Source organism: Silene latifolia, chromosome 2 (assembly GCF_048544455.1).
Source record: "Silene latifolia isolate original U9 population chromosome 2, ASM4854445v1, whole genome shotgun sequence".
Classification (NCBI taxonomy): domain Eukaryota; kingdom Viridiplantae; phylum Streptophyta; class Magnoliopsida; order Caryophyllales; family Caryophyllaceae; genus Silene; species Silene latifolia.
In genome coordinates, this window is record NC_133527.1 from 31,592,271 (window position 1) to 31,602,541 (window position 10,271).

The 10,271-nt window shown below is 33.4% G+C and overlaps 1 protein-coding gene and 1 long non-coding RNA gene across 2 annotated transcripts; one reads left to right on the plus strand and one right to left on the minus strand.

Moving 5' to 3' along the window:
• The first annotated feature begins 742 nt into the window (after nucleotides 1–742).
• On the plus strand, nucleotides 743–2,422 carry LOC141629106 (uncharacterized). The gene is made up of 2 exons (XR_012537228.1): nucleotides 743–2,088; nucleotides 2,253–2,422. It is a non-coding gene; the product is annotated as an uncharacterized LOC141629106 (long non-coding RNA).
• Nucleotides 2,423–5,127: 2,705 nt separating this feature from the next.
• LOC141642573 (uncharacterized) lies at nucleotides 5,128–7,915 on the minus strand. The gene is made up of 4 exons (XM_074451410.1): nucleotides 7,817–7,915; nucleotides 6,331–7,228; nucleotides 6,197–6,231; nucleotides 5,128–6,092 (listed from the first exon to the last, which is right to left on the minus strand). Exons 2-4 carry the CDS (start codon nucleotides 7,222–7,224, stop codon nucleotides 5,255–5,257), a joined length of 1,767 nt encoding a protein of 588 aa, XP_074307511.1. The 5' UTR covers nucleotides 7,225–7,228; nucleotides 7,817–7,915; the 3' UTR covers nucleotides 5,128–5,254.
• Nucleotides 7,916–10,271: the final 2,356 nt, after the last annotated feature.

The following is a 10,271-nucleotide window of genomic DNA, read 5'->3' on the forward strand; positions in this document are numbered from 1 at the left end:
ACTTTGACCGCATTTTTCGAAGTCTATATGTTACTTTTTTTTCTTAATTTTTTTTCGTGAAAGTTGTCATGAAAATAAGTGTAAATGTTTTTTGTTTTATAATCTATACAAATTTGTTAGTTGACGGTCTAAAGTTATCCTAGTTAGGAGTTCTTTGTCAATTTCAAGTGTTTTATACTCTATGTCGTATGATTATGATGTAATAATACTCTATTGTTCCGTTTTTGAACTTAATTTTGCTAAATGAGAATATATAGAAGTTGAACCGAATCGACCAAAGCTTAACTTTTCGAACTTTTCGAGCTAAAGTAAATCAAACAATTCTTATTTCACAATATGAGGTAAATGTACTTTTAAAATAACAAATACTCCGTACTGAATATGACTATGACTCTGAGTTTGGCCGGCTAAGACCATCCCCAAGCAAGGTCACGAGGGAGGTCGTGACCTTGTTGGGTCGCCTTAATCAACAATTAAGTACGAGATTAGTGTGGCCTCTTTGCAAATTAACGTGACCTTTTGGTGAAAAAGGTCAATTTGTGACCTCTTTGGTTGCTCTTGACCTTATTGGGTCAATTTGTGACCCAATAGGTGTCACTTTATTATTGGTTGTAAACAAAACAAAAAGGATTGGAAGGTGGAAAATGATTGGGTTGATGACCTAGGTCGCGACCTTCTGCTTGGGAGGGTGAAAATGGGTCAAGGTTAATAAGGTGGGATTAAGAGTAAAATCGGGTCGCGACCTAATTAACGCGACCACTGCTTAGGGATGGTTTAAGGGTATGCTTCTTCCAGCTAGCAACGTCCATCTTTCTGACTTGCTTTTCAGCGAGTTTTTTATATGCTATGCCATATATTTGGTCTCTCGTTTGCTTTTGTCATTGTTGAGGTAAGGAATTTACGTGACTCCTCATATACAGAGTACTATAAATACAAAGCACATCTACCTAGTATAAAAGTTAGGTTTTTCTTTGGATTCCTATTGATTCCTTATACCAACAGTTTCAATATTTAATATTTTGACTTATTATAAGATCATTTTTTATTGTTTTTTTTTTTCTAATGTACGGAAAACTATGCTACCAAGTGTAATCCAAATTATTTCCAAATGGGAGTGAAGGATCTTACTAGTCGTCAAATTGAGGATGTCAAAGATTTGAGTTTCGGCGGGTTGTTGATGATAAAAATGAAGACCCTTCCTTTAGGCATCGTTCCTTGGCTAGTCCAGAACTTTAACCCGCATAACAGACTTCAAAATTTGGGAAATGGTAACATGTACTATATTACGCCTGACGATGTTCATGACATTTTTGGAATTCCAATATATCTGACAAAAAAATAGACGCGGTTACACATCATGAAAAAGGGAAAACTAAAGATCCTTCTTTAGTTAAAAAATGGATGGATGTGCTTAAGGCGTCAAAGGAAGAAGACATTACTTTGGATAAGGTTGTTAACGCCTTTAGTGAGCACGAGAATGGTGGTGATGTCTTTAGTGTTTGTTTATCTTATTTTCTGTTTCAAGCTTCTTATCGCCGAATTCTGAACGAAAAGTGGACAAGTCACTTTTTAAAGTCTTAGAAGACGTGTCTCAGTTGCCTCGATTGGATTGGTGCTCCTTTATTTTGGATAGACTATGTACATCAGTACGGAGATATTATATTTTGAGAATCCTTCTCAAACTGCTGTCAATGGTTGTGTGTTGGTGTTGTTACTAGCTTATCTTCACCGAATCCTTTCAGGGCATACTAGCACCACTGAAGACTCCACTTGTTCAGAATTGGGCTGATGACAAGGTGAAGAAAAGAATTAAAACTGAGTTCCAAGCAGGGTATGGTCAAGGCATCATAAACACAACAACATTTTCCATTTGCAAAGTGTATACGCACTGGGCAAGTACGCCTCAAACTTTAGATGTAGTCGACACCGTTGGTCTGGAAATGGAGGGTCTACCGCCCACAAGATATATCTCTACAAGATAATATGAACAAGCCATGTATTGAAGTTGATGATACGTCAAAGTTTATCTACTATAGTATACCTGACAATCTGCCGTCTAATCTTGAAATCAAGTCGTGATCTACACATGTGAGTACATCATGTTCCGTGTCATTAGTTCAGATAACGTTTCATTTTTTTTAAGTTTGGATATTGAATAGTATTATAGATGTAAACTGATGATTATAAGTTATTAATCCGACAATATGTTTTTTCTTTTATTAGTATCATGATATATTTTAATGTAATTGCAGCATTCTGATGAGTCATGTCAGATTTTTAAGAGGGACATGGAGTTGATGTTCACAGAGCATGTCAAGAGGTTGGCTACAAAAGAGTTAGTAGAAAAACAGCATTCTGTTGTGAAGCTTGTTTGTCTTTCCCAAGAGGATGTCATATCACAAACCCAACGTATAATGGAAAATCCTAATTGGCAAGCCTTGATGGATGATGTCATAAATCAGATGTTGAACAAATCCAATACTTGGTCATCCTTGGTTGAAAATGAGGACAATGCTTTGAACAACGAGGTTCAAGAAATGGGTACAACAGAACCCCAACTCAATGTACTAGTCTCAAATGGCTTCTTCACTTATCTGATTCCTCACTTGTATGTTGAAGAAAACTGGTTTCCTTGTATTGTCAAATGACATACATCTCCAATTTCCCCCTATTCTACATAAGGGGAAGTTAACTATTGACTATTTGGTGTTTTTTCCCTTTTAAATCGAGAAATTGGGTTATGTGGTATAAAATGTCACAGGTGGGATAGTTATTATGTACTTCACATATGGCTTTTGGTAATTTTATTCTACAAACATCAATACAATGTGTCAAAATACGTGTCGTATAATGTTTTTCACAAATGAGTGTTTTCCAATTCTCATTTGTGACGGACGATATCCGTCACAAGCTTGTGACAGGTCAAATAAAAATCACTTGGTTAGATATTATCTACCCAAATGGGTAATACTTGCCCTTTACATGTTTGTGACAAATATACCCGTTACAAGGAAGACTTATTGAATGTTTTTAGTAGCTTTCTAAAGTAAAGTAAATTTTAACACAAATGTTTTTTTTGGTACATGATTGGTCGTGTATGAAAAATTCATACACCTCGTCACGAGTTTCAGACTTAAAATATCCACTTTTCTTCATTATTTTATATTTTTCTTTTGTAAATAAAATTATTTCGTATTATGGAGCACCAACCACGAAAGTTTATGTATGTACAAGGATACAGTATAACAAAAATTAAACGTTACTGAAAATATTAAAAAATAAAACACTATTATTGCAATCCAATTGGCATACATAATCCAAACTAAAACAAGTCTGAAAACTACAAAAAATTTAAGAAAAAAACTATTATTGAATTGATATCTTGTTGTGATGTTTCCGAACCGTCTTTCTCCAGTTATGCTCAGAGTTAACACACCTACAACTTCACTATGTTGAGCACTTCTTCCAAACAAGAACTCCTCTTCAGTTTTCCATGTTCTCTTCCGTGCGGTTGTCAAGAAATTGAAAAAATTGATGCTTTGATTGCGGGAATAGTCAGTAAACACGATAACAAGTAACAATATAAATAGCAAAGGTTATATTGCATACGTAGTAATTGAAACCGAACTTATTTAACATAACATTATGCACAATTGACGTACTTGTCGTATTGCATTGGCAATAGCGAAGTCACGCTCTGCTAAAATAATGCCCGGGGATTTATTACTCATCGCCTCCTTAAATGTCTCCAAGAGCCACACAAATGTATATGTTTTTTCATCGGTAATGAATGCACACCCGAACATGACGTAGAAGCAATAATTAATCACCCCAACAAAAAGTGCACAGAGTAACCTATATCCGTTACTACTATATGACGTGCCAAATACAATGACGTCCCCATGGTTCCAATGTAAATTAATTTACATTAGTTTTGACCACAAAAGTCTCAATTTTGATCATAACACTATCAGTTACATATCTATGTAACAAGGCTAATATAAAAACATTAAGTTTCTAAAGCAAAAGCTACAGTTTTTATAATAAAAATTTTAACACTTCTCATATAGGTTGTCAACGCCAATATAAGAACATTAAGTTTCTAAAATAAAAATTATAGTTTTCTCAATAAAAGTAAAAGTTACAGATTTCTCAATAAATCTCTCAGTTTTGAACATAACATTAGTTTTGCTCATAAACATTAGTTCAGTTGATAACATAAAAACATCTGTTTTGTACATAAAACTACATTTTTGAACATAACATTAGTTTTGCTCATAAACATTAGTTCAGTTGATAACATAAAAACATCTGTTTTGTACATAAAACTATCAAGTTCTTAGTAGGAAGCCAAAATTAGTTTTGACCATAAAAATCTCAGTTTTGAACATAAAACTATTAGGCCAATATAAAAACATTAAGTTTCTAAAGCAAAAGGTTACAGTTTTCTTAATAAAAATAAAAGGACTAGTTTTGTACTTAAACATCTCAGTTTTGAACATAACATTAGATTTCCTTATATACATAAGTTCAGTTTATAACATAAAAATATCTGTTTTGTACATAAAACTAACAACTACTTAGTATGACGCCAATATTAGTTTTGACCATAAAAATCTCAGTTTTGAAAATAATAGTATCAGTTACTTAGCCATGTTACGAGACCAAGATAAGAACATTCAGTTTCTAAAGTAAAAGTCAAAGTTCTTACAATAAAAACATAAAAACTTCTCATATAGGTTGTCACTGTAAATTTTTAAAAACATCGAGTTTTAAAACTTTTCATATAGGTTGTCACTGAAAATTTATTTACATTAGTTTTTACAATAACAATATCAGATTTTACTCTAACACTATCAGTTACATAGCTATGCAACAAGGCCAATATAAGAACATTAAGTTTCTAAAGTAAACGTCGTTTTGTACTTAAACATCTCAGTATTGACCATAAACATCTCAGTTTTAAACATAACACTCTTGGTTACATTACTCCATACATAAATTGTCGAATGAGTGTTATAGGTGATATTACTCCATACATAAATTAAGTGTTTAGTAGGAGTGAGTAAATTTGCTTCCAAAAGAGAGAGCTAATATTAATCAAACAAACACACATTAAGAAGTATATAAACTTAAAATCACAAAGGATAACCATTGATAATCTAGAATACAAATATAATTCAAACATTAGTTCGCTTATTAGCAAAGCTTACAATACGTCAATACATAAGTTAAAAACTCCGTAAACAGAAATTTAGAAACCCTCCTCATAAGCATCCTTTATTTCCTCGTAAATTAATTTATCAAGATCACTCCACTCTACAGACACTAAAATACTACATCTTTCGTGTTTAATGATCTGCAGAATCTTAGAACCCAAATTAAAAGAAACCTCTGATTCCAAATGTTCTTGCGAATGTCCAAGAGACAGCGGTTTTACATACAAGTCAACAGCAATCGTTAAGGACGCACCAATTGGCACAGCAACAACAGATTTTGAGAGTGGTAAAGTAAAACCTGATTGGACGTTTGAAGAATTACCCCGAAAAAGGACACTCTGATAATATGTTTTGTCATGTTCGGTCAAGTATGTCTCATTACTATGCCTAGCAACAACACTGCCATCAACACAATAAATAAAACCCATACCCACATATCCATATTCACCACAGAATGTAATTGTAACTTGAGCCTGCTCTGCCTTGGAAAATATTGTATAAAACACCTCTGCATAGCCACGCACACCACGAATGACGGAGCAAATACGCTTATCATACCAAGACATCGGCTTCTTAACATGGCTCTCATTCCAAAAAATTTCTCCCTCAATCAATACCTGACCTTCAACATCCTTAAGCATTAGTGCCATATACAAATAGTCGGGGGACATATTAAAACAACGTCTTTGGACAACAATAGGAATGGTTCCATCATTTCGAGAAATTTTGACAGGATTCATCTCATTTCTGTCAAATAATATAAACTTTGTGAAATTGTCACAAATTTTCATTGTTCCGCAGATTTTTAACTCACTATCAGTATCGTGATGAATCATAACTCCATACACGTCCAGTAGTGAATAAGCCGACTCCCTGCGAACAAAAAAGTAGAGTCAAAAGGACATACTAACACCACCAAATGGAAAATAATTGTAAAATCAAAACAATAAATGTGAACACAATAAAGAGTTACCTACCGACGAAAGGGGTGTCTTTGTGGAACATTGGATATCTGAATCGATAAGCAAAGAAACTCATTAATAGGATTACATAAAGAAATTGACACGAGAAAGCCAAAAAAAAAAACAAGTGAAGCGGGAAGGCACACGACCTTGTGGTGTTCAAACAGCTGCCTAGAATTGTCCTTCAGTGCATATGGGTGACGCCAATGCACTTTAAAACGGACAACAAAATCTTTAGTTACAATATCATCATTGTGGTTAGAGAGATGTTTCGCAAGGAAGTCTGCCTGACAAGTAATATCTTCTTGTTGGTGTGGATCAAGTTGAGATAGGTGAAGATCAATTCTAAGAAACGAATGTGCAGGCACAACCACCACATCTCTAGATAGCAGAATAGGAACATTGGAAATTGCCTCGAAGGACGGACTGTTAAGAAGCACTATCCCGGGATACTTGTGACCATATGTGTTCCCACAACGAGCAATAATTTTTCCAGATAGATTAACAGGAGAACTATCATTTGTCTTGATAAGCGTGATTTTAAGAATAGCCACAACCGCAGCACGGAAGGCAGCATAAGTGACAAAAACAGAATTATCAGCTAGTTCTACTTTGTTGCATTGATTAATATCAGTCAGTTTATCAAAATTCAGACATTGTTTGACAACGACAGCATCATCAGCTTTATCCATAAGATTCAAAACCATATGCGACCAAGTAGTGGAAATAAGACAATCGACAGACATATCCAGAGATAAGAGATTGTGTTCGGGAGTTAAAGTCTGGGAATCACCAAAGGCTCGACAATAGAGTTCATACGAAGTGCCATCTACATCATATAGAGTAATAGTACCATAAATCTGAAACACATCATGCTGCTGAAAATACTTGGAATTGCGGCAGACTCCCACAGAAAATAGCTCACAAGCAGGTGCACCAACAGTTTGAGGGAGGTAGGTCCCAGGCGTGTTCAGATAAGTCAACCATAACTCATTTTCGATTGGAATTTCTTTGAGGCTGCACACATCATCATCCCCAGCCATAATCCTAACATCAACAGCAAAATCGTAGATTTGACAATTAACAACAAGGTAAAAACATTGAAATAGAAGCAAATGAAGATGGTAATTTAATGCAAAGGAACATTAAATAAACAAATACAAGTAAGGGATAACAAATACAATCGTGAATCACAATAATCAAACCCTAAATTCAACTAATTTAATCCACGAATCACAATAATCAAACCTTAAATTAAAAATTAAAGTGAATCACACAGTAAATATCATCAAATACTTGGAACACAAATTCATTCATCATTACGAATTCAACTAATTTAATCGACGAATCAAAAAATTACAAAGAGACAAAAGAAATTGAATTGAAACCTTAAATTAGAATCAGCAGAGCTAAAAATTAAGCAGACTTCAATCAAAAATCAGCGATCACGGTAAATACCATCAAATATTTGGAAATGAGATAATATAGTCTTTTTAGAACAGATATGATCACAAAATCTCGCACACGATACCTTTCAAAAACTTAAAAAAACACGATTAAATTAGGGTTTTAACATTTAGGAATAATTGAATTGATAAATTAAAAAATTACAAAGAAAATCAGGAGAAAACTTACCACAGTAATTTGCAATTAATTAGGTAATGATTTTGAGAACCAAATTGAGAATTTGATGAGAGAGTTGGCGAGAACGAAATTTTGATGAGAGAGAGTTTAACCTACACGGAAGTTGAAAACTGTAAACCTATCTATATGGGCCAACCTATAATTTCATACCCACAAATTCTTGTTTGTGTGGCACCTATCCGTCACAAACAAGAGACGGATACCATTTTATCTCACAAAGTACCCACTTTTTCTTTCTCTGCATCACTATTCATGTGGTCCTCTTTCTCCACTAACCCATTTTGTTACCATTTTATCTCACAAAATATCCGGCACAAATGATAACCCGTCACAAGGGAGACTAATTGTTTCATACCGTACCGTTTATAATTCAGTAGTACACCGGCTACGTATGGTTTCAACTGACCTTATTTTTTAGAATATATATAAATCATTTGTTGATGAATTAATCTCATGTATCATGCTTGTCTTAAATTGGGCTCGGCTCGACCAATATACATAAGCTAAGAGAAAATTTCAAATCTGGTTTATATGATTTGAAGAATTTTAAACTTATACGCATACGTGGATCTAATCATACATGTCCTTTATTCAAATGCTGAGTTAAATCATAATGTCATGTAAAATTAGAGTCGTTACATATACTATAGTCTATATACTATAAAACCAAAGTGAAATCCAACAAAGTTCGGATGAAGGTTTATTTGGTACGTTACATATACTATAACACTACGATAGTGGAAGAACATATTCCAAGAATCTTGATGATCTCATAGTAATACACTCTTCGTTTGACACCCAATGCAAACCCCTAAATATACATAAAAATTTCCATCAAAGACTAATTCTTTGCTCTACCATGATCAATTACCCAACAAATATGTGGGTTTACACTTCTTTAATGTTTAAACTCGTAAATATCACCCTTTGCTAAATAGATTCCAACAATTGTCTAGCCTAACCCATTGAAGGAAAATGCAGAGTTACAACCGCATACCTAATATAAATAAGAACATGGTTATAAGTTAGTAAATCAAAAGACAAAAATATAAAGAGCTAATCGTTCTAGGTAAGCATAACATCACGAAAATAATAATTAATTGTTCTATAGGAAATTGGACACTAACCTATTACTTTCTAAGAAATACACAACAAATATAAAAGTATCACCAAGACAATAAGAACGCATTGACAACTTATGAGAAAGGTAATGTATCAAAATTATAATCCATCTTGAGCATATACTATATCCATATTAACTCACACGAAGTATATGTTCTCATATTAGAAAGAAAAAATAAAGACGTAAGAAAAGGAGAGAGCACAATAAATATATTATTATTTTAGAAACAATTATAGATCAAAAGACGTGAATTTAGCAAAAGTTAACACATTATAACCTCAAATCAACCATTTGGTATTATGTGTAAGAGAGATCTGGTTCACACTATAAAATTGTAACAATATCAAATAAATTTACAATATTAGTTAATATAAAATTAGTAGCAATAGAGTTAAAATGCCAATACCTAATGCCAAATAACAAAATCAAAGGAAACAGCTTGTAGAATAACCTGCCAAAATAATCATTTAAAAAAATTACATAAAAACACCGAGGATAACAAATACTATAAGCCCTCTATTAGATACCTTAAACACAACTAAACATGCATCACAAACATTAAAAAAAAAAATTGAAAAATGGTTGGAGTAAAAATGGATTGGGACAATAAGAAGAGAACAAATGTTATGAGAAATTGTGAAACTTTTTATATAAAGAAGATTGATATATCATGAGTGTAAGTTAAGGGAAGATGAAAGGTGAAAGGGTGTAGTAAGATGAATAACTTTACTTTTTTTTTTCTAACAACCAAAGTGAAATCCAACAAAGTTCGGCTGAAGGTCCATATAACACTACCTTCTCTTTCCCTAACAACAATCTCACAAGTTCTTACGGGAGTCACACGTTTAAATAGACTCTAACTTAATAATCATCACCATTTCACTTGGCAAAATAAACACCTCCATGAGAGAAGCTTAGATTGAGTAGTTAAGCCCTCATCTAATCTCTAACCCCATCCTTTATAAGACAAAAACATGTCTAAAGTAAATTAATTATTCGTACGTATTAACACCCTTCAGTTCTCACAAGCTCAATAATCAACCTAGCTAGGTCATAAACTTAAAGTAACTTATCATGAATTTTTGTAACGATGATTTCCCATGGAATATTACCTAGGCCTCCTCTCGGTAATAATGAATTTGTAGGAATATATCCTACTCCGTTTGAGATAATATCATTGGTAGGAATTGTTTACAAATGAGAAAACAGACGTTTTAGTGTATAAGTATATGTACATCGTCCAAGTGCCTCTATATATAGCAACAATTAGTCTTGCTTGTAACGGATATATCCGTCACAAGGTTGCGACGGGTCGAATAGTAC

Excerpts from the sequence above, each read along its gene's own strand:
- LOC141642573 (XM_074451410.1), bottom strand. The coding sequence starts at position 7,224 with ATGGCTGGGGATGATGATGTGTGCAGCCTCAAAGAAATTCCAATCGAA. Across the intron at positions 6,232-6,330 it reads AGCTGTTTGAACACCACAAG|ATATCCAATGTTCCACAAAG; the intron begins GTCGTGTGCCTT and ends TTATCGATTCAG. Across the intron at positions 6,093-6,196 it reads CAAAGACACCCCTTTCGTCG|GGAGTCGGCTTATTCACTAC; the intron begins GTAGGTAACTCT and ends TTTTGTTCGCAG.